This window comes from Pyxicephalus adspersus, chromosome 4 (genome assembly GCF_032062135.1).
Source record: "Pyxicephalus adspersus chromosome 4, UCB_Pads_2.0, whole genome shotgun sequence".
Taxonomy (NCBI): Eukaryota; Metazoa; Chordata; class Amphibia; order Anura; family Pyxicephalidae; genus Pyxicephalus; species Pyxicephalus adspersus.
In genome coordinates this window covers 495521-520421 of record NC_092861.1, presented here as the reverse complement: position 1 = coordinate 520421, position 24901 = coordinate 495521, and the positions used below count along the sequence as shown (strand labels likewise).

General features: G+C 45.8%; 2 protein-coding genes across 2 annotated transcripts in view; one reads left to right on the top strand and one right to left on the bottom strand.

Annotated features, from left to right (window-relative positions):
- The first annotated feature begins 5977 nt into the window (after nt 1-5977).
- LOC140327952 (proton-coupled zinc antiporter SLC30A2-like) lies at nt 5978-13628 on the top strand. The gene is made up of 7 exons (XM_072407198.1): nt 5978-6176; nt 6253-6399; nt 6573-6726; nt 7158-7368; nt 10273-10378; nt 11075-11209; nt 13279-13628. The coding sequence occupies exons 1-7, from the start codon at nt 6044-6046 to the stop codon at nt 13422-13424; spliced, it is 1032 nt and encodes a 343-aa protein (XP_072263299.1). The 5' UTR covers nt 5978-6043; the 3' UTR covers nt 13425-13628.
- A 4302-nt stretch (nt 13629-17930) lies between these two features.
- Nucleotides 17931-24901, bottom strand: part of GTF3C2 (general transcription factor IIIC subunit 2) — a 21768-nt gene continuing 14797 nt past the window's right edge. Inside the window, exons 6-11 of the mRNA XM_072408701.1 lie at nt 24069-24230; nt 23776-23863; nt 21554-21682; nt 21004-21171; nt 19251-19358; nt 17931-18559 (exon numbers count right to left, since the gene is read on the bottom strand). Of these exons, the coding sequence (XP_072264802.1) occupies nt 18368-18559; nt 19251-19358; nt 21004-21171; nt 21554-21682; nt 23776-23863; nt 24069-24230 (847 nt within the window). The 3' untranslated portion in view covers nt 17931-18367. The remainder of the gene's footprint in view (nt 18560-19250; nt 19359-21003; nt 21172-21553; nt 21683-23775; nt 23864-24068; nt 24231-24901) is intronic.

Below are 24901 nucleotides of genomic sequence, written 5' to 3'. Positions count from 1 at the left end.
ATTAATCCGTTCCCATGAAAAGAAAATCCTATTGTTTTAGGCATATTATACATTGATGGGGTTGTATAAAATAATTTAAACATTGCTTAATACTAAACTACATAAATACAAAAGCAATTAGATGAAATAAATGAAAATTTAACCTAACTTTACCTTGCTGAGAATAGCCAAGTGCCTCCTAGGATGGTGCTGAGACGGGAGGAGGAGATCTTATGTAATTCAGAAAATTATAGTGCTGGCTGTTCACTGAATGGTATGAGTTGGCGTACTGACGACCTGAACAAAGATCAGGACAGACAGAGATCAAGAGTAGTCAAGGGTCAAGCCCGGGTCAGAGCAGAACCAAAAGGAACTCCTTTTATAGGCAACTTCCTGTTGCCAGTCACTTTTTTTGATACGGAAGATCATATGATGGATGGAGGACATGTGACCTGCAGGAATCCTACCCTACCACCAGAGGGGGTGCTGGAGACGAGGGCTAGGTGGTGCTCACATCTACACCAGCAGGTCTGTGGAACAGTAAGGGAGCAGCTGACAGAGAGTCCCATGCCCTGGATCAGGCAGTGAGCGGAGGAGGAGATCCCTGAGCAGAGTTGGTGCTGGCAGAAGGGGAGTGCAAGCTGGGTGACACTGAAGAGGGCACAGATCTCCTGCAAGGATTTGTGACACCTATTCTTCCTAACTTTTATGCCTTGCCAAAAGTACATAAAAAATCTCAAAAATCCCACCGGCCGTTCCATCATTTCTGGGATCAGTTCTATTTCAACAAACACCAGCTAACTGCTAGATTCAGTTCTAAGACCCTTGGTTGCTACTATTGAACTTGTGAAACGTATAAATGAAATGGTAGTCCCAGCAACTCCTATCCTTGTTACCATAGACATTGAGGGCCTGTACCCCAGTATTCCTCATGCAAAACGTCTCCAATTCAATCTGCTCGGAATATCTGAACTCAGATCCAAGATAATCAAATCTAGGTAATCCCGTCTTTATTTAGATAAATCCTGAATAACAATGTCTTTTTGGCCTCTTGGCCTTTGGTAATGTCATCTAGCAACAGATACAAGGTGTGGCGATGGGGACCAAGTGGGCCCCAACATATGCTCATCTCAATCTTGGACAGTGGATGTGCATATGTATAAATATCGCCAATACATTCTCTTTTGGAAGTGCTACATAGATGACGTGCTTCTATCATAGACGGGTTCCATAGAACTGTTAGACAAATTCTTTGAATCCTTACAAAACAACAATTACAATCTCAAATTCACTACGGAACATAGTCCAACAAGTATTCTGTTCCTGGATGTACAGATCTCTATCAACTCTGACAATATGATTATATCTACACTTTGTGGAGCACCGCTGGAAACACAATATGGAGCATCCCCCCCCCCCAAAGCCAATACTTGAAGGTTTCAAAAAAGAAGCCAATGCCTTCCAACTCGGCTTAAGGAAATGCAGATACTCAAAACACCTCTTTAGGAGGGCGTATCAGAAGGTCCAATCTTTAGGAAGATTCTGAAGCAAGATACTCTCACTAAAGAGTCCAAGATCTGGGTCAGTACTGTAGTTATGGTCTCTCCTACGCGTTTCGCCCTAAACGGTCTTCCTCAGGGGATTGCCGAGAGCCTAGAAATTACATTAATGATAGTATAGTATAGAATTTCCACAGTATTCTTACAATTTTGACAATTTTGAATAAGCTATACTATTCTATACTCCGACTCCACAAAGGTATATCCTCTGAGGTTTATTAAACAATTATTGCCTGTAACAACTCCCTGGGGTCCCCATATCAAAATTCATGGATATTTCCTTTGCTTGTAGTCTGAGACTTCCTTCTGAGCTGTAAATTGAATTGGACTTCGTTTTTAGACATTGGCCATTCCCCTTTACAACATGAAAAGAAAATTCTATTGTTTTTGGCATATTATACATTGATGGGGCTTTATAAAATAATTTAAACACTGCTTAACACTAAACTACATAAATACAAAAGCAACCTCACTTTACCTTGCTGAGAATAGCCAAGTGCCTCCTAGGATGGTGCTGAGATGGGAGGAGGAGATCTTATGTAATTCAGAAAATTATAGTGCTGGCTGTTCACTGAATGGTATGAGTTGGCGTACTGACGTACTGACGTACTGACGCTCCTCGAGAGAGGTAAATAAGGGGAGCGCGTGGTTCTAGCACAAGTTCTAGCACAAAGGTTGTATACCAAGCAAAGTTTTTCATGTCCAAACAGGACTTATACCAAGTTGGACTTATTCCAAAGCGGACTTATACCGAGGTACCACTGTATGTATATATATACAGGAAACCCATATCTGTGTTCACTAAAATTGGAGTAAGGGTGGTACAGCCCACTTAGAGGTTTAAAGTTTCTATTCACTTTCCACTTACCTTGGGGCCACTTTGGGTCCCTAGTCCGTGGACTGACTGGAGATACAGGCAGCCTTTTCCAGGCTTCCAGGGGGCCAAGAATTTCCCACAGTCATACGATCTTTGTACTCCCCATCAGCTACACAAATCTCCAAATTTACTTCCCGGTACTTTGCTGCTCCAGGATGACATAAAAATGTAACACATCCAAAAAATGGCTTCATTTGTCCCCTCACTGGCCGGCATTCTATTCTGGACCAGAGTCCGTGGTCATGTATGGGCTATTGAGATTTTTAATTTGATTTCCTTATCCCTACCCGACCAATATAAACGGCTTTACACCGAGATAAAGAAATGTGTCTTTGAGGTTGTGTGTGTCCCCCTCTTGGAGCACATGTGGTCAGATCGGGAGTAACTATGAACCCAGACAAAACCACAGAAGGATAGCACTGGGGATCCCGGGAGTTCCTGAAGAACTATTTTTTGGGTTTTGTCCTCAAGGGAGCAGAACTGTCTCAATGGTCCCCTCAGGTCAGTGTTTCTAAATCATTTTTAACATGGGGAATCCTTGAAATATTAAGGTGTTCATGGAACCCGGATGTAAATATTATACCCAGATCACAGTACATTAGTGTGGTGGTCAGTGGGAAGAATTCCTCTTACATTGCTGCCTAAAGCTGCCCAAACCTATCATAACCTGAAGTGGACTTTCCGCTCCTCTCCCAGTTCATCACCAAACTCCCCTTCATGTGTGAGATAGGTACCTCAACATATACAACATATACCTAAACATAGATAGACTAACTCAAGATAGGTGGACCAATATTCCACCAAAATAGATATCCCACTGTCCATTTTTCTCTTGGAAGTTCTCATGTAAACAAACATACAACATAACTTAAGGGTAAAATTATCCTTTAGGAAATAGGGACTTTGGTTGGAAAAGTAATTACACCTTATTTTAATATTTATATAGCCCCAACATATTACGTAGCGCTGTACATTAAATAGGGTTGCAAATGACAGACAGATACAGACAGTGACACAGGAGGAGGAGAGGACCCTGGCCTGAAGAGCTTACAATCTAGGAGGAGGGGAAGTATCATACAGTCCGAGGGAGATATTGAATGGTGGGTGAGTAGTTAAGGTTTAAGAGACAGAAGAAGACGGGTAGGTGAGGGGGAAGCGTTGGGTTTGCAGGACTATATGAGCAGAAAGTAGGAGCAAGCCGAATAGGATGAGGAGGCCATTCCAGAGAGTCGGGGCAGCTCTAGAAAAGTCTTGTATCCGTGCGTGTGAGGAATCCACAGCCTGACCACAGGAAATCTACAGCCTGACCGCTCTGACTGCAGGGAATCCACAGCCTGACAACAGGGAATCCACATCCTGACTGCTCTGACTGCAATGAATCCACAGCCTGACTGCTCTGACTGCAAGGAATCCACAGCCTGACCACAGGGAATCAACAGCCTGACCACAGGGAATCCACAGCCTGACAGCTCTGACTGCAAAGAATCCACAGCCTGACCACAGGGAATCCACAGCCTGACCACTCTGACTGCAAATGAATCCACAGCCTGACTGCAGGGAATCCACAGCCTGACCACTCTGACTGCAAGGAATCAACAGACTGACCATAGGGAATCCACAGCCTGAGTGCTCTTACCGCAGGGAATCCACAGCCTCACCACAGGGAATCCACAGCCTGACTGCTCTGATTGTAATGAATCCACAGCCTGACTGCTCTGACTGCAAGGAATCCGCAGCCTGACCACAGGCAATCCACAGCCTGACCGCTCTCACTGCAAATGAATCCACAGCCTGACCACAGAAAAACCACAGCCTAACTGCTCTGACTGCAGGGAATCCACAGCCTGACCAAAGGGAATCCAAAGCCTGACCGCTCTGATTGCAGGGAATCCACAGCCTGACCACAGGGAATCCACAGCCTGACCACAGGGAATCCACAGCCTAACCGCTCTGACTGCAGGGAATGCACAGCCTGACCACAGGGAATCCACAGCCTGACCGCTCTGACTACAGGGAATCCACAGCCTGACCACAGGAAATCCACAGCCTGACCACAGGGAATCCCCATCCTGACTGCTCTGACTGCAATGAATCCACAGCCTGACCGCTCTGATTGCAGGGAATCCACAGCCTGACCACAGGGAATCCACAGCTTGACCACAGAAAAACCACAGCCTAACTGCTCTGACTGCAGGGAATCCACAGCCTGACCAAAGGGAATCCAAAGCCTGACCACAGGGAATCCACATCCTGACTGCTCTGACTGCAATGAATCCACAGCCTGACTGCTCTGACTGCAAGGAATCCGCAGCCTGACCACAGGGAATCCACAACCTGACCACAGGGAATCCAAAGCCTGACCGCTCTGACTGTAGGTAATCCACAGCCTGACCACAGGGAATCCACAGCCTGAGTGCTCTGACTGCAGGGAATCCACAGCCTGAGTGCTCTGACTGCAATTAATCCACAGCCTGACCGCTCTGACTGCAAGGAAACCACAGACTGACCGCTCTGACTGCAAGGAATCCGCAGCCTCACCACAGAGAATCCACAGCCTCACCACAGGGAATCCAAAGACTGACCACTCTGACTGCAGGGAATCCACAGCCTAACCGCTCTGACTGCAGGGAATCCACAGCCTGACCTAACGCGTTTCGCCATCAGGCTTCTTCAAGGACACTACAAGAAGTTGTAAAAACTTTAAACTTCATATCTGTAGAGCACCAGACACTGCCAAACTGAGTGAGCCACACACCCCATATTCCTCCTACAACACGCCACACATTCCATGGTTAACCTATATTACCCTACACACCCCATATTTCTCCTACCTTATCCCACACACTCCCTAATACTCCTTCTATCACTCAATACACACCATATCAGTTCTCCATCGCTCCACCAACTTACCATAACTCTCCTTTATCACCTATATGCCCCCATTTTATCTTTCCATCACCCTACACGCCCCTATTTTATTCGCCCATCACCCTACACAACCCTATTTTATTTTTCCATGATCCTACACGCCCTCTATTTATCCTTCCATCACTCTACACACCCCCATTTTTTCCTTCTATCACCCTAAACACCTCCATTTTATCCTTCCATCACCGTACACACCCCATTTTTTCCTTCTATCACCCTACACACCCCCCATTTTATCCTTTCATCACCCTATTATAGGTTGATGATATTTTTTAATTTTGCAGTCTTTAAAAAAATGTAAATTGTCTAAACTTTGCTCCCCAGACCAACAATATCTTTGACCTCAGAAGACTTGTTAGTTGATGTTTTTGACAACTCTTCCTATAGAATATGTAAACTATTGGAGCACCATTGTTCCCCTATACCCAGACATAAATCATGGAAGAAGATTCGGATTATCATATACAACAACCTCTGATGTCCACATTTCTGCAGCTGGTCCAGGATTGGTTGAATGTCATGATATTGGTTGAATGTCATAATATACTGCTTCTTTTCCATGGAATTAATTGATATGGGGGTCCCATAAGTTGGCTTTTCATTCACATTAATTTATTTGTATCCCAGTCTCTTCTCAGGAACCAAGGACCTCTTCCCAGGTTTGCCATTTCAAAATGGCGGCTCAGCTGTGTCCATTGAGATGGAGAGACCGGTGTCCCAACACTGCCATGGCACATGTTTGCCATCAGACTGCCAGCAGAAGCTTCATGCCCGAAAGAAGTTGTACTTTGCGTGTGTTGTGTGCTTCATCTTCATGATTGGGGAGGTGGCAGGTAACTTGTAATGGAGTTGTAGATATTTGTGTCAGTAGGACAATGTACATCCTATGGACCTTCTGTGTTCTTTTAGGGGGTTACCTTGCCCATAGCTTGGCTATCATGACAGATGCGGCTCATCTCCTCACTGACCTGGGAAGTATGTGTGTCAGTATCTTCTCCTTGTGGATCTCAACACGACCACCAACCAAAAATATGACCTTTGGTTGGCACCGGTCTGGTAAGTGGAAAACACATTCTCACAAACTTTATGGAATGATATCTGGCTAGAGATGGTTTGGATGAATGTCGGGAGAAGGTTGAGGGACAGGTGGTAGATATGGCACATTGTACAGTATGTCATTATTCTCTGTGTGACCAGTTCTCACAACGGTGATATCTCCATTGATGTAGAGATCCTGGGGGCTCTGGCATCGGTCTTCTCCATCTGGATTGTGACTGGGGTTTTGGTGTACCTGGCTGCTGCTCGGATCATCAACAATGATTATGACATTGATGGACACGTCATGCTCATCACTTCTGGCTGTGCTGTCATCGTCAACATCATGTGAGTGATAAACAATTAAACTGATGATCCCGCAACAATCCCTGATGATCCTTTCATGAAGGTCCCTGTTCAGTCACTTCCTGTTATAAGGTGACTGTCTCTGTCCTAATTGTGCTTCTGAGTTGTCACCCTGTCACACAGGCTTCCAATGAAGTGGGGTGACAGTTTTACAATTAGATGCAGACATTGTATATTGTTGCCACTATCAGGAAACCTGCCCTAAGAAATGGCTATGACTGTATGTGGTTAGGAACTGTCGGTAAAAAGACAGAGAGCAAGCTGAATGTCAAGATCTGTATCTGATTTATGGTCACCTGGACTACCTCCACAGTCCGAAATGTCAGGACCAGGACCTGGTAACTCAGGCACATGGAAGGTGGAAATGCATGTGAGAGTCCTCAATAATGACCATGGTTCTCCTTGTTCTCCAGCATGGCCTACATCCTTCACCAGTCCACCACCTTCCATGGACATAGCCATGGCTCTGGTTATGAGAAGATCGGAGACAGTCCTACCAGTGGCCTCCCCCTACACATGGGACCTCATGGCAATACAAGTGTCAGGGCGGCCTTCATCCACGTGCTGGGAGACCTCCTGCAGAGTATTGGGGTGATGGTGGCCGCCATTATTATCTACTTTAAGGTGAGTGAAGGGTGATGGCTGGATTAGTGTGACCCTCTTAATGGTAACTTTTATATGGGAGATACCAAAGTTCTTATTGAGGTCATGTGAGAAGCTTGGAGGGGCCACAGGGGACAAGGAGGGAGATTGATATCCAGATACCTGGCGGTAACTCAGTGAAGCTCCTAGACAAAGTGTGTCTGCTCTCCCTTTTCACATCATATAATTGCTTGTTAGAGATGTTGAGTCTTTTATACATGAAATAAGATCTATCAGGGAAGGTGAGAGGAGTAAATTAGTGGAAATGCAGACGAGCTGGAGGGAGAGAGATCTACACGGGATGGGCTGCCATCTGCAGAAAGTTCCACTCTGTGCTTCAGTCTGCTAGGCAGGACAACCAGCAATGTGCAGTATGCCAGAGGCAGCCATAGATTCATGTTACCCAGCAGTGACATGGTCATGGTCCTTCATCACCCAACAAGGATAAAACTCCATATCACCCAGAACAAGGTCATGGCCCCATGTCACCCAGAACATGATAATGGCCACATATCACCCAGAACAAGGTCATGGCCCCATGTCACCCAGAATATTGTCATGACCACCTGTCACCCAGAACATGGTAATGGCCCCATGTCACCCAGAACATAGTCATTACCACCTGTCACCGAGAACATGGTAATGGCCACATATCACCCAGTACAAGGTCATGGCCCCATGTCACCCAGAACAAGGTCATGGTACCACGTCACCTAGAACATAGTCATAGCTTTATGTCAACCAGAACATGGTAATGGCCCCATGTCACCCAGAAAATGGTTATGACCCTGTGTCACCTAAAACATGGTCACAGTCCCGTGTCATCTAAAATAATGGTCTTAGTCCTGTGTCATTCAGAACATGGTCATGGCCCCATGCCACCCTGAACATGATTATGATCCCATATCACCAAGAACATGGTCATAGTTTTGAGGATGGGCTGCTATCTGCAGAATGTTCCAGTCTGTGCTTCAGTCTGCCAGGCAGGGCAACCTGCAATGTGTAGTATGCCAGAGGCAGCCATAAATAAATGTCACCCATAATATGGTCATGGTCCCTCATCACCTAAAACAAGGTCATAACTGCATGTAACCCATAACATGGTCATGGCCCCATGTAGCCCAGAACTGTTAACAATATTGTTATTCGGCCCTCCCCTCAGGCACGTTGTCTTGGTGTCACCTTCCATTCTGCCCTCTCATTTACCCCCCATATTCAGAACATTTCCAGGTCCTGTAACTTTCACCTACGCAACATCTCCAAAATCTGCCCCTACCTGTCCCCAGAGACCACCAAACTCCTTGTACACGCTCTTATCTCCCATCTGGACTACTGTAACCTCCTCCTCTCTGGTATTCCACTAACCCGACTCTCTCCTCTACAATCTATTTTGAATGCTGTAGTCAGACTCATTCATCCTTCCCACCTACCTACCCCAAACACAGCCTACCCACCTACTTACCCCATACACATCCTCCCCACCTACCTACCCCATACACAGCCTGCCCACCTACCTACCCCATACACAGCCTTCCCATCTACCTACCTACCCCATACACAGCCTGCCCACCTACCTACCCCATACACAGCCTACCCACCTACCTACCCCATACACATCCTTCCCACCACTACTCTTCTGCTGCCCATGCTCCTGTGCTTTGCCTTCAAATCCCTCCACAGTTATTGTCCCACTTACATTTCTGACCTGGTAAAAAAATACTCCCCCTGCCGCTCTCTCTGCTCCTCCAATGACCTACTAATGACTTCCTCACTCATAACCTCATTACACCCACAACTCAAATACTCTTCTAGAGCTGCCCCAACTCCCTGAAATGGTCTTCCTCTTCCTATTCGGCTTGTTCCTACTTTCTGCTCATTTAAAAGAGCGCTCAAAACCCAACGCTTCAACCTCACCTACCCGTCTTCTTCTGTGTTTTGAAACCAGAACATGGTCATATCCCTATGTCATCCAGAAAATGGCTACGGTCCCTTGTCACCCAGAACATGAGCCCATGTCAATTAAAACATGGTCCTTAGTCACCCAGATATGTTCCAGTGTCATCAAGAATATGGTCATGGTCTTGTATGAACCAGAACATGGTTACGGTTCTTTGCCACCCAGAACATGGTCATGATTCACGCAATACAGCATGTTGTCACATTATCTTCCCTTCAGCTTTATGTACAAGTATATCAGTGAATTATTGATTAGTAATATTAGGGCCCTAAAGGCCAAACTTTGGATCGAATTAGGAAGACTTTGATCTTTTGTTAATTTGATTGACGTTAGTGACAACTGATTGACCACTGTAGAGAGGTTTTCACTCACATCCAGTCAGCACAGGAAGTGAAGTAATATTCTAAATAGGGACACAATGGGCACATGCTGGGGGAGGGACAAGACCTGTAAGTGTTACTGAACAGCAGCAGACTCTCCTATGGTCCATTGGTCTCCTATGCTGCCAATCAGAGCTCTGCTACATGTGACCCAGCAGCCATTCACTGGGTCTGTATAAGGTGTGTCACCACCTGCCATGGAACTTGCACTATGACTCCCAGCAATGTTGCAGTAGGGGCCAGGGAAGGTCAAGGGATGGGGCATTAAAGAGATTAGAGAGAGTATGCCTGTGCTGGCCCACTATGGATCTGCACATTTTTCTGGGGCTCCCTCTTGTATCAAACAACCAAGAGTTATACTAAAATTGACATGGCTGGGGCCAAATGATGATACCAGACTAACAAACACATGGTGGGCCAATGTTTCTCCACATACCCATGGTAGGACCTGGAAGACAGGGGCCTATGCGGACACATTTATGGTTGTTTGTTCCTCAGTCCCTGTACACACTGACCAATAATACATTGCATTGTGTCCTATGTCTCCAGCCGCAGTACAAGATTGCTGACCCTGTGTGCACCTTCCTCTTTTCTATCTTTGTTCTGGCCACCACCATCACCATCTTACGGGATGTCTTCTGGGTACTGATGGAAGGTAAGTTCATGGGGGAGGAGTGGGGGAGGTCATAGGGAGGGGAAAAGGTGGATCAAAATGAAGAATATTGTGTTAAGGGTTGTGCCATGGGATGGGAAGTGGAGGATCAACATGAAGATAGTTATATGGGGGGTGGGGGATCAGATACAAAGTATTAGAATGGGTCTTCATTGTATATCAGAACCCTCATCACTGGGTTCCTCAGACTTAGGGCCCTGCAGACCAGGTGCCAGAGCCCATGACTTCGGCAGTACCAGATATCTTGGGTCTGTCCTGTAATATATTGTGGAGCCGGTTGTATATTTTATGTATGTTACCACCATAAAGTACAGGAAGGTCCCCAGTGCCCAATAAAGTGTCTGTAGAACAGTTTCGGGTTTTAACGATGCTCCTCCATAGCTACATTACAGTCAGTGCGTGAGTGATGTCATCCTAGGGCAAAAAGTGTGTTCCTGGTAGGATCACCAGGTGAAAACAATGGAATAAAAAGAAAAAAACTGCCAGATTTAAGGATGGGTGAAGGCGACATTGTTCTTCTTGGGTTTAGATTCATGCCATTGTGGGGGGGCACTGGCCAAGTGCCAATTACCATAGCGAGATGGAGGGATGATATGTGATTGGAGCATATCATGGAATAGTGATGGAAGAGCAGGTGAGGAGCTGCATTTTCATGAAGGGTGAATGTTATGTCTTTAGGTTCACCTCGCAGCATCGCCTATAACTCAGTGAAGGAAGTTCTCCTGACGGTGCAGGGCGTGCGATCGGTGCATTGCCTGCGGCTCTGGGCTCTCACCCTCAGCCAGAATGTGGTGTCTGTACATCTGGCTATTGGTAAGTCTGAAAGTTACAATATTATACACAATGCAGTCAGGGATGGGGACAGAAGTCAAATGGTATAAACAAGCTGACTAATAAAATGTTCACTTTAACCTATCTATGTACATTGATGGCTGACATGGTACAACCCTCCACTGACCCTGTCCAGCTCATAGAAAGACTGGCAGGGATTTTCAATGAACTGACCAGGGGGATCCAGAAGTACCTCAAGAACTAACATTGGCCCCCAGGGGAGGAGGAAATAGATCATTATCTGCTATTTCCCCACCCCAAATGAAGGACTCTCAGACATCCTCTATGCCTTTACTTGTTTCCTCATTCCTTTGCATGTCTTATTTGCCAATTGAGTGTCTCCTTCTTGCATTAAGTGAATGTCTTCTACGTCCATTGAGCATCTTCTCCATCCAATAGGTGTCTTCTCCATCCATTGGGTAACTTCTCTGTCCATTACATGTTCTTCTAACATTCTGTGTCTTCTCTATCCATTGAGTCTCTTCTCCATTCATTGCGTGTCTTCTCCGTCCATGGAGTGTCTTTTCTGTCCATCGAGTGTCTTTTTTGTCCATTCAGTGTCTTCTCCGTTCATTGAGTCTCTTCTCCATCTATTGGGTGTCTTCTCTGTTCATGGAGTGTCTTCTCCATCCATTGGGTGTCTTTCCTGTCCATGGAGTGTCTTCTCCATCGAGTGTCTTTTTTGTCCATTCAGTGTCTTCTCCGTTCATCGAGTCTCTTCTCCATCTATTGGGTGTCTTCTCTGTCCATGAAGTGTCTTCTCCATCCATTGGGTGTCTTTCCTGTCCATGAAGTGTCTTCTCCATTGAGTGTCTTTTTTGTTCATTGAGCGTCTTCTACATCCATTGAGTCTCCTCTCCATCCATTGGGTGTCTTCTCTGTCCATGGAGTGTCTTCTCCATCCATTGAGTGTCTTTTCTGTCCATTGAGTGTCTTCTCTGTTCATTGAACGTCTTCTCCATCCATTGAGTCTTTTCTCCATCCATTGGGTGTCTTCTCTGTCCATTACATGTTTTCTTCTTACATTATGTGTCTTCTCTGTCCATTACATGTTTTCTTCTTACATTATGTGTCTTCTCTATCCATTGAGTGTCTTCCTAATCCATTAAGCACCTTCTCTGTCCATTACATGTCTCTTCCTTCCATTGAGTCTCCTCTCCACCTATTGAGCATCTTCTCTTTCCAATACAAGTCTCCTGCTCCTATTGTGTGTCTTCTTTGCCAACTGATTGTCTTCCTCATCCATTAAGCATCATCTGTCCATTACATGTCTCTCCCTTCCATTGAGTGTCTTCTGTCAGTCCCAGAGTTATTTCCACCCGAGGAATAAAGAATTATTGATTTCAAATATGTAATGGAATGTTATCCTACTTCTTGTCCTTAGGGAAGTGTCAGCTTTAATTGGTTATCTAAAGACTCAGAGGGAGAGTTTAGGTCAGTGTGTATCATGGTGTTACTTTCCGTAATTTCATACAACTCAGATATTTGAGTGTATGGATGTCTTTATCAGTCACACATTATCACCTCACAATAGTTTATAATTCAGTAATGCTTCCCAATCTTTATAACACGTCATTACGATCGATCCCCCCCTGCAGGTCACATTCAAATAATTTAGGAAAGTTTATCTCAGTCCTATCAGTAGAGGAACTCTGAAAAGAATGTTCCCATCTCATAAAATCTATGATAAAAAATAACCATATAGACATCTCATGGGACATAAGTGCAATGGGTAAGGCCTTGTACACACAGGACAGTTTTCACTGATATCATCCCTGATTCACTAATGATTGAATTTCCTGAAACAAGAAATAGATGTAACAGCCAAGTGTTTGTAAAACCTATTGGAGTTGTTAGTAATTATTGTTTTACAAATCACACCCCAAAGATCTGACATTTAGTTCAATTTTGGGTTAAAGTGGGATGAAAAAGACCTCTAAGTTGTAAGTGGGTAAAAACATTAGGTTAGCCACTAAAATAAAAAGTTAAAAGCTGAATCTCTTGGTGTAGAAGGTTCTAAATGATGTGTCTCGTTATGTTTATATTATCAGATGAGAGTTGCGACGCCGATACTGTCCTGAAAGAGGCAACTGAGCTACTACAGACAAAGTTTGAGGTCTTCATCAGCACAATCCAGGTAGAAAGATATATAGAAGACATGGCAGTGTGTCCACAATGCCAGGACCCAACAGGATGACCAGAAAGCCTTTCCCAAAATTTACCACCCATCATCCTGAGTGGAACCAGAGAATGGGAGGAACCAGACAGAGGGGCAGGGTCAGATCATTCATCACTTGTCTGCCTATCCCATTCCAACTGAGACCCACACACCAAACCCACATTCTCCTCCTAGGCCATGCTTTCACCATGAGGGAGAGTTGACTGTATGGCATTGGACAGGACATTAAAGATCAGGTAGTAGCTATTACTAGAAATACATTACATTCATGAAGATATGTTCACCTCTCAGACATCCAGCTGCCAAAACAGCTCCCCCGCATTGCACAGGACATTATTTTGGGACTTTCTTCCAAAGGAAGGGGGGTCATCTTGTACATGTGTGTCTTTGTCAGCATTGGACAAGGTCTAATGTAGCAGATGCAACAAAGATGGCAACCCAAAACGTCTGACAAGTGGCACATTGCCTAGGTGACTGGTTCTGGGTGTTATTGGAAGGGTGAATGAGTTTCAGTGTTGCTAGGAAGACCTTTAATTCAGTGAATGTTCTGCCCTCATTTATAACCATTGCCATAAGCTACCATGAAGACAAGTTTGGCAAGTCTCCAAGGTGGCATGGGGGCAGTAAGGAGCAAGGAGAGGGTTGCGCTAACAGTTGTTACAAACTGGGCTGGTTGGATTTTCATGAACATTGTTTTACCACCACGTATGACTTGATGGTAACTGAAGATCATGTTCCTGTGCCAGCCCATACACAGTGCAAACCATGACTGGTTTTAGATATCTGTGAATATTTTATCACAACGTTTTGAAGGTTTGGTTTTTCTACTTGCTCATTTGTCATATTAGACATCATGGAACATTGGTATCATGAAGTAGATTCATAATAGGCATTTCCCGTTATATTACTGGCCTTTCTACCCATGGCACGGCTGACCAATAATTCTCCACCCATATCTCTGGTTCCACCATTCTGCCACCTATGCAGCGTTCTGTCAACATTCCAAAGTGAAGCGTGATGCACCATCACCAACCCCATAACGTGAGCATCCACCTTGGTTGGACATTGTGCAGTTTATTTTGTCCTGTGATGTGAGAGCTTTAACCTGTGTGTCTTAAATGTTTGTATCTGGCCAAACCGCCAGCAATGATGTGGCCCCTTCTTGACCAGCTTGAACCTCATGACTTGGCAATCAACCAACAGAAGAACCAGGCTGGTCTTTAGGTGGGATCACTGAGTCTGTGACATGAAGCCGGAATAGAGGTAATCTACTGAAAGGATGGTGGATGTGATCCTGGGACAGGATGATGATGGTCACCTCTTTGCTGGCAGTCTGGGATGTTTTAGTGTTGTGATGATAATGTTCACAAAGCCAGGATCTACCCTACGTGCCACCAGAATCCACACCCTGCATGAACAAATGTCACATGAACCGTTCGCCCGCAGTTGTGTGAAGGCTGATACCCTAATTGTGAAGTGTTACTTTTTAAAGCCCTACTATAGAGCAAGAAGGGTTGGGCGCCTCTGTCGGGGTATTACCACCCCTCAATTGGGGGAATTTCTCATCAATTCTTGCTAAGTGAATTGCTCGAAATGAAGTACTAAAAAGAAGACCTATCCCATACACCTATTACAATCGGGAGTTACATCAACACTTTGCCAGAAAACACATCTTCCCCAGGATGAGTTGTGTGAGCTCCTATCTTTAGATAAAGATCAATTGTCTGCTTGGAATATAAATGTATTAATATACATAGTGCTCAAACCAGAAATTTTTGATCCCGGTGAGAAGAAAGTGTAGGCAGGTGGCAGACCTTGTATTGTGACCCAACTCTTCAGTAACCATCCAAAAACAGCCGGGTGGCTACTGAAAGGTGCCGGGATAAAAGGGGCTGGGGAGAACACTGTACATGAATAAGCAACATAGAACTAATATAGAATTAATCCCAGAGGGGTTCCAGAAATCCAATTTGCCACCTTGTGACCCGATATCACCAAAGCATTGGGACACACTGTAGATTCTGCACAAAAAGTGGTTGGCCCAGCAGGACTGGGTAATGTGCGATTCTGGCGGCACACAATGTGGCTTCGATGTGAAGATTGTGTAGTTGTTGTCTGTGTATATCACAGCGTGTGCGTGTGTAATGTCTATTTATGTTCATGTACTGGTGGAGCTACATACAACATGAATCCTCCCCCCTTCTCCGTGTATGCCACTGGTGGGGGTAGAAATGGGTTGTTTGCTGTGGCAGTTTGCTGAACGAGATCGCACATAAAGATTTGGGTCTAGTATACCATGGATTGAAGCTAAGGGACCAACCCATAACTGGCACCCGCCATTCCTATGACAGTGCCAGGGCAGACAATGCCTATGCTCTGATTGGACAGATGGATGGTGGTAGAGGAGGCTTAGGTCTGCAGGAAGTGATCTCAGGAAGCAGTTCAGAAAATGGCTGACAGGTTTCTCTGAAAGTGAACCTAGGCCCAAGTCAAGGAAATGGAAGTATTTAATCCTAAAGTCCCTTTACTCTGGAGAAATGACTCTTCAATGTTAAAAGACGTCCTAACATTAGTTCCTTCAGAGGTCAGGGAGGGCTCAAGGAACACTTCCATGTTTGAGGACAGGTACACTAAGTTTTGAATTCTGAGGACAGCACTTCGCTGTGCAGGCACCCAGTGTCTGCTCCCACCATGTTCCCCGTACACTGGACAGGGCCGCTTTCATGTCGCTCCTCGCTGGTTGTATAGATGGTGTTTGTGACACTGTTGTCTCGTCACATTGTGACTGTATCTTTGTATCCAGATTTTTGTGCTGTACAAAATGCTTTTCTACAATAAAAAAAAATGATAAAAAGAGCTGAGCATGGTGTGTGATGGTACTGGGGGAAGAAACAAGAGCTACCCCATACAACATATTCTAACTACAGGTAGTCTATGAGATGCAGAAAATTCTATTTTGTGCTAATTACATGCAAATTGCACTGAAATTAAATTGAACCAATAAAACTTTGCAATATAACTTCCCAAATTAGTGCAATTTGCATAGGAATCAAATTATCTGTATCTCATTGACAACCTGTGGTCCTAACACCGAAGGAAGGCAACTGAAGACGGGCTGTATCCCGAAAACAGGCTGCTCCTGCCAAACCAAACCATGGAATGTCGGCATGTAGACAGAACTGGGCTGCCTCTTGCCAATGCACCCCAATATATAGAACATCACTATGTAGAGATAAATGGGCTGCCCCCCTCCAATCCCTCTAAATCCATGGAAAGTCACCATGTAGACATAAATGGACTGCCTCTGTCCATTACCCCCCAATCCATGGAACTTCAGCATGTAGACATAAATGGGCTACCTCCCTCCAATCCCTCTAAATCCATGGAAAGTCACCATGTAGATATAAATGGGCTGCCTCCCTACAATCCTCCCCCCAATCCATGGAACGTCATCAAGTAGACATAAATAGGCTGCCTATCTCTAATCCATGCAATGTCAGCATGTAGACATAAATGGGCTGCCACCCTACAATTCTCGCCAACCTAGAGAACGTCACCATGTAGATCTAAATGGGTTGCCTCCCTCCAATGCTCCCCAATCCATGGAACGTCGCCATGTAGACATAAATAGGCTGGCTCCTGCTAAACCCTGCCAATCCATGAAATGTCAGCATGTAGATATTACTGGGCTGCCTCCCACAAAACTATTCCCCCCAAAACCATGGAACGTCAGCGTGTAGAGATAAATGGGCTGCCTCCCACCAATTCTCCCCAATCTATGGAAAGTCAGCATGTAGACATACTTGGGCTGTTTAAAAAGACGTTCAGGAAAACAACTTCTTGGCTGCTATAGTGCCGATAGAATGCTGCAAAAGGTAGGGTGATGACCGTGAAAGGGTCCAAGTGTATGTGAACCCCAAAAATTAGCTTCTTTTTCAGTCTGTTAAATATAATAAAAGTATTTTGTTCAAGTGCAAAAATGACGAGTATTGGCATTGAGGGCAGATAAATGGCCCTGCAATACAGCACCAGGACACATTCAGGTTGGGATTTCTGATTAAAATGCATGGGCACAATCATTGTGCTACAGGCAGCGCACACAGCACGATTCATATGTAAAGAGACACAAAACATTGCACATAAAGCACAGAAAATTGGGTCATTTCAAGGATCTACTACCAATGTCTTAGTACCGGATTCCACAGGGCACCCTCCGAGGTTTTGTGGAGTTGAGGTCTGGAGGAGGCCATGCACAATATTAGGGCTGTAATGTTTGATTAGTCTCTTTATAATCTGATGGGGAGAATTGGTCTATTGACAGGATCTCTGCAGTGGAACCTGCTTGTTCTTCAGGGGTCAGCGGGTTTCCTTTCTGGAGCCTGGAATATGGTGGAAATCTTTCCGGGGTAAAGACCCCCTTACCCAACAAACCTTTCTTTGATCTGTGATGTGTCCATGGCCTATTTTGGATGATCAGAACACAAATGGCGGAATACATGGACACTTCCATTAAAATCAGACAGATTCTGGTGTAAAAAGCAAGTTTTTAATAAAGAACCAGAAATTCACCTTGTAAAGCAGCTCAATATGAGCGATATGTACAATCAGGTAAATCCACGACAGACGTGGCCTGCTTACCCTCCCCCACAATTCCTATGTCTGGCCGCTCATCGTGGAGAGAGAACTTTTGTCATCCTCTCATTGGATGAAATGGAGCTGAAAACAAATCCTCAAAACGTCCAGACTGGGGGGATGGGGGTTTATGTGACCCCTGACCTCTGGCCCTCCTAAATCTGGAAGGGTCGAGGTATATAAGTGCCGCCAGGAAGGGTTGGGGGGGTATAAAATTCAACATTAAAAAGGAATAAAAACAAGAACACATACAAATCTCTGTGGGGCGGACCTTGTCTTGGCGCTTGCTGTCCTGAGGGATCTACAGATGGGTAGTGTACCCATCAGTGCTATACCGGGCCCTCAGGATTACAGTCACTCTGGTTTGTGTGATTTGTGGCCTGGAAATGAGCCGACTTCTCCTGGATCATCTTCTGCCCGAAAGAAGATAACAGGCCGCGGACACAGTGGACCCGAATGAGGCCAGAATGACCCGCTGAAACCATCCATGTGTATGTGTCTAAATTGGGGCTGAACCGAACCTGGAAAAGGACAGAAAAGGTCAGTGACAATGTGACACAGTGGAGTTCCCCCCAACACCAGCAGATCAATTCCTGGTCTCTGACAGAAAATAGTTTATTGGCGCAGACAGAACCACGTAGAGAGAAGAGAGTGGCGCTGAGTTCTCATTTCACGCATCATTAACTCTCAGCACTGCAGGCAGAAATCACTAACAGAGGAGTTCTGCATCATTTCTGCAGATGGGGATCCGTTTGCACCTCCATGATTCCCCTCCCCCAGTACATCCCAGCCACATTGTCCTCAATAGCATCCATCAATCATTAACACACCGATCCTAATTCTGCATGCTGGATTGTTTTAGGGGAGATCCATCCAGAATGTTTTATTTTAGTGTTTGTGTCCCTCGGGGACAAGGCAAAAATCCCTCCAGGGATCAGCTTACCATCATCACCACAATGCAGGCCAGCCCAGCATAACCCCTTCCACCCTGGCCCATCTCAGTGCTAAGTCAGTGACACATAAGGATGGATAACTTTCTGCAGATCTGCCGAGTAAAAGTCTAACCTTCATGGACTCTTCAGTTCAGATGCATTCTTATCCATTGGACTGCAAATTGTGAGGATAACTTGGGGCACGGTGTATAAAGGTAAGCGATGGGAGGTCCAGAGCAATTGGCACTCCCCCTATACCCACACAGGTATAAGTCCTCACCTTGTGTATGGACTCCAGTTGGACCCGCTCCATGTTTACATCTCCCTTCGTCTCATTAGCTCGCATCCTCTTGGTGGGCTCCCTGCTTGTAATGCGATGGAAGTCTCTCTGCGGAGAGGAGGAGAGGTAAGTAGGCATTCATAAGAAAAGTAGAGAGAAAATGACTAAAATGGGTCGTAGAGCATCAAAAAGAAAAACAATTTGCGTGTAGTTCCACTGTAATCTACACAACTCCATTTAAAATACAGGGAGTACAGACATAGGTAGGTGGTATGGAGCTTCCTGTGGTCTGTGTCCTAATATACAAACACTTGGGACCGCAGAGAACACATCAGTCTGTGTGCCAATATGCAGACACTGGGGGCATGAGGGTACTGAGGGCAAGGGTAGGTGGCACTAAACCTCCTGTGGTGTGTGTGTCTCAGTATATAGACGCTAGGGACCTCGGAGTACACAAAGTAGATGGTATGGAGCTTCTTGTGGGCTTTGCCCTGGTATACGGACACCAGTGAGTTCAAAGTTAGGTGATACAGAGCTTCCTGCAGTCTGTTCCTAGTATACTGACAGCAGGGACCTCAGAGTACACATAGAGGTAGGTGGTACTGAGCTTCCTGCGGGTTGTGTCTCTCAGTATACAGATGCTAGGGACCTTTAAATACACAAAGTAGGTGGTATAAGGCTCCCTGTAGTCTGCGGGTGTATTACATATATAAACACACACTTTTACACCCCAGGGGGCGTTTTCCTGGTGTGTTCTGGTCTCTTTTCAGTGCATGGTCTGGTAATTAGTATCAGTAAGAGGAGATGAATTCGGAGTCACCATGATGTCATGCTCCATGAAGAGGGATCCTTTAGGGCGGTCCTATCACCACCAAGCTCCTCCCTCATCTATCATCAGTCCCTCCTCCAGGTGTAAATGTGTAATGTATACAGTGCACAGCCTCCGGGGAATCATTATTTGAGTAGTGAAAACATTACAGGTGTGTGCCATCTACAGTGATTAGTACACAGAGACTGGAATCCCCAGAGCTGTGTACACCCCACTCCAATATTGGAGGTATGAGAATTGCAGGGAAATCTATCCATCATCAATTGTTCAGAGTGCACAGTATGAGAAGGTGATACCCCAGACGAGGGAAGAGGCAGGGAAGCTCTATATGGTGGATGCGTCTCCTCTCTTTCAGCTCAGTACCCCTGGAGGTGGGGGGTGGATTCCCCATCATCGAGCAGCACACTGAGCAGGCAGCAATAGTTGCAGCCCCCACCGCATACTGCGACACAGCGAGGGGAGGGGCCCATAGCACACTGCTATCAGCGCATGGAATATCAATGTGACTTTACAGCTCTATGTATATATTGAAATATGTATATTGGGGACACCATCCAGGGGAGACTGGAGGGGGAGAAATCTGAAACTACAACTCCCAGCAAGACCAAGGAATGTGTAGACTTTGTCAGATGATTCAGATATTTGAATAAATCTACATGAAACTGGGTGCCATTTATATCTGCTGCAGCTATTGTCTACATGCACTTCGGTGGGGGCTGCATGACACTTCTAAGGGTGGGTTTCCTGATGGTGACAACAGTGGGCCATGCTTGCCATATGTTGTCCTAATTCTTCTCCTGCCTTGTCACCCCATACCAAAAAGTGAACGAACAAGGACCCCCATGGCAGGATCACCAGGGATTATTCTAATATTCCAATCCACTCTGAGAATTTTGTGTTTATAGGGGGTCTGTAAAGTCTTACCAGGTCTGTGTCCTGGAAAAGGAGGGCAGCGCGGCTGGCTGCTGCTCGGAAGGACTTTGGCTTAAAGTGCTGGTATTCTGTGTTCTTGGGGAGAGTCCCACCAGACAGGCTCTGGATGTCACCGTCCACATGAGGAGCCGTGGACAGGAAATTGGCTTTATATATGGGCTGCATGTAGAACAGAGACATGAAAAGATCATCAGCCTGGAACATTATTGCAGAAAAAGATTACATGTCTCGGAATTAGTCATTTCCACCATAATGACCACTAGTATCCTAATAGGTCATTGTCACAAATCTATTTCCCATAATATTCCTGTAACAAGTATTCCTGTAATCCGTATCAGATCTGAACAGATGACTAAAACCGTGAAAGCTTTGTCTTCCCCCACAGGAAACAAATTATTGTACAGCAGAGATGACCAGTGGGAGCAACGACTTCTAGGAAGGGGTGCTGGGAATCTTACATGGACGGGGTCTAGCTTACATGGGAGCTCACATCTAACATTGCACGTGTGCAGAGAAATAAAACGGCTCCGGTCATACTCACAAATCTGCGGTCAGCTGGTCGTTTGGTGTTAATAGATTGGACATTGAGAAACGGCATCAAGATGGCCATGACCTCGCCTGTAATATCCCCGGCTGTGACCGTCCCCAACCAATCCGAGCCAGACACACTCTGCAAAACATGGAGAAGAAACTGCTGAAACCATAATTACACAATATTAGTAATTACATAGCAAGTCAGGTTACAAAAAAAGACATAAGTCTATCAAGTTCAACCACTAGAGCAATAAACATCCCAGGTAAAACCCTATGGGCATGATCCAGAGGAAGGCAAACAAAAAATCCCTGGTACAATTATTTCCAACAGAGGTAAAAAAGTATTCCTTCCCGATTTTCTGAGGCAATTGGATGGTCCCTGGATCAACAGGCTCTGTTATCAGGCGATGGAAGATTTGGGGTTTCAATATAAGAGACACAATATTTCCTGCAAGATCACAACTACCGTTTCCAACATTAACAGCAGAATCACCAATCACTGAAACCCCCCGCCCCCCCCAGAACTCTGTCTCCACATTAAATTCCAACCAATTAGCAGAGTCACCCCATATTACCAGAGTCACCCCATATTAGATTACCAACTACTGCCCAGCCAATCCAGTCACTGCCCCCCATACCATTTCCTAACTTCTGCCCAAACCATCAGTATGGTAGAGTCCCTTTATACTATATCACAAACATCTGCCTAGTCCAGGGGTCATAAAACTTTTTTGGCTACTAGGCCCTTTTAGGAGGAGGAGAAGGCGGCACACTAGGCCGGACTGTCTCTCAAGTACCGCGCTAATGGCTCCTGAAGGGAAATTCCTCTCCTCCACAATGCATACAGAGGAGAGGGAATGTCCCTTTACCCCGGCGGCGAAAGTGTTACAGTTGCATGGGGCTCTGGAGCCGCGGGTTGCCGACCCCTGCCAGCCAGGAATAGGCCGGATCGACCAGGGGGGCGTTAGGCCGGAAGGGACAACTGGCTAGGCTGTATCTGGCCTAAAGCCCGGAGTTTGTCTACCCCTGGCCTAGTCCATCCAAATAGTAAAATCCTCCATACTAGATCACCGACCACTGCCTAGCCAATCCAGTCACTGCCCCTTTTACCATATCCTAACCTCTGCCCAACCCATCAGTATGGTGGAGTCACCCATACTACATGACAAACCTCTGCCAAGTCCATCCAAAGACTAGATTCCTCCATACTAGATCACCGACTCTGCCCAGCCAATCCAGTCACTGGCCCCCCCAATACCATATCCTAACCAACCAATCAAATTAGTGGAGTCCTCCACACTAGATCACAACCTCAGCTCTATCCATTAGTATGGCAGAGTATTATATCACAGACCTATGCCCAGCCAATCCAGTCATTGTTCCCCCCTTCATATCCTAACTTCAGCCCTACCCATTAGTATGGCAGTCTCACCCATACTATATGACAAACCTCTGCCTAGAGCATCCAATTAGTGGAGTCCTCCATACTAGATCTCCAACCTCTATCCAGCCAATCCAGTAACTGTCCAGTGTTACCATTAATCTTACAGCACATGAAGAGCGTCTGCAGGTCATGTGACCCAATGCTTTTTTTGGCTGTGTGAACCAGGATCATGGGAAAGCCCGTGGATCCCCTCATTACAGCAAACAGGTAAGGCTGCGTACACAAGTTCAAAAATTGTCGTTGGAAAGGATCTTTCATGATCCTTTCGAAAGACAAAAGACTTAACAAGCGCTGTATATAAAGTGTGGTTCTGCTCTATAGAGGGGGGAAGGGGGAGAACGACAGAGTGGCACCCAGCTGTGCTCTCTCCCCTTCACTTAGATGAGCGCTGTACACACGCCAGATTCTCGTCTGATGCGTGTACGTAGGCCAATTCATCTCCTCCAGCTACCATTCCTGCTCTCCTCCCTGAAGTCTCATTAATGGTTACCTACTCTCATCATTCACTACATAAGGATGGCCACCAGTGATTTCTTTTTGAAATGGCATCCCACATCTCCTCTGGATTATATTTAAACTTGATTATGCTTTGATTTGATACAGTGCAGCAGGTTAGATTTTTCTGGACTCATTCCATGCACTGCATATAATTTATGTACTTATTTTGTATCGATTAAAACTGGGCAATCCCTCTGTAAATCTCACTTAGCTGACATTGGAGGAGACCAGCACCTTCCATTACCCAGAATCTTCAGTATTCACCAGGCAATAAAAGGTTTTCTTACCCAGACCGTCCCCCTGCGCGGTGCAGCAAAGTATGGCTTGTATCCCATGAATCCCGAGTCCACATAATGGAGGCCGCACAGCCCAAACCTATGGGGAATAAAGAGGTTAGAAGGTCCATCTATACAGTGCGGGTGAAGTGCTGGCACCAACTCTTCTGGGGGTGACTGCTCAGGGCTGGAGAGATCCCAGCTCATCTCAGACCAGGGGTTGGCCTCTCCTAGTCATCCTGCTGCTCTTCACATACAACATTTATATATTTCAGTGGTATACCCCTACATATGATGATACTTACGCAGCAAAGCAGTTATCTTGTGCCACCACCACTCCGCAATATGGCAGCAGCCACGTGACCTCCGTGCACTGGAAGCGTTTAAAGACATTTACTGGAGCCACCAGCCGCCGGAGGTCCCAAAACTTTAAATTTCGATCAGCACCGCATGTCACAATGAAATTACTGAAATACGATGGAAAGAGAACAATGATCAGTCACATGATTGCAGTGACTAGGTCCTACAATGTTTTGGTTTTATTCAGCCCCCCAAAGGTTTCATAGGCTTAAACAGGGGGATAGGGAACGACAAAAATGTAATGCATCATACCTAAAAATCCAATAGTAAGCATGGTGGCTCCATGGCACAGGAAATGGGGTAATCCTATGGGGTCCCGATATGGATGGCTCCTGGGCTAGAGTTGTATAGAGACTGGCTGAGTGTACACAGGGGATGGGGTCACCCTATGGGGTCCCAATATGGATGGCTCCTGGACTGGGGTTATATGGAGACTGGCTGAGTGTACACAGGGGATGGGGTCCCGATATGGATGGCTCCTGGGCTGGGATTATATGGAGACTGGCTGGAGGTACACAGGGAATGAGGTCATCCTATGGGGTCCCGATATGGATCCTTGGCTGGGGTTATATGGAGACTGGCTGGGTGTACACAGGGGATGGGGTCCGGATATGGATGGCTCCTGGGCTGGGGTTATATGGAGAGGACACTTATATACAAAGGAATGGGGTCCCGGTATGAATGACCGCATCGATATCCACAGGAATAGGGTCATCCTATGGGGTCCGGATATGGATGGCTCCTGGGCTGGGGTTATATGGGGACTGGCTGGGTGTAC

Excerpts from the sequence above, each read along its gene's own strand:
- LOC140327952 (XM_072407198.1), top strand. The coding sequence starts at position 6,044 with ATGGAGAGACCGGTGTCCCAACACTGCCATGGCACATGTTTGCCATCA. Across the intron at positions 6,400-6,572 it reads CTTTGGTTGGCACCGGTCTG|AGATCCTGGGGGCTCTGGCA; the intron begins GTAAGTGGAAAA and ends CCATTGATGTAG. Across the intron at positions 10,379-11,074 it reads CTTCTGGGTACTGATGGAAG|GTTCACCTCGCAGCATCGCC; the intron begins GTAAGTTCATGG and ends TTATGTCTTTAG.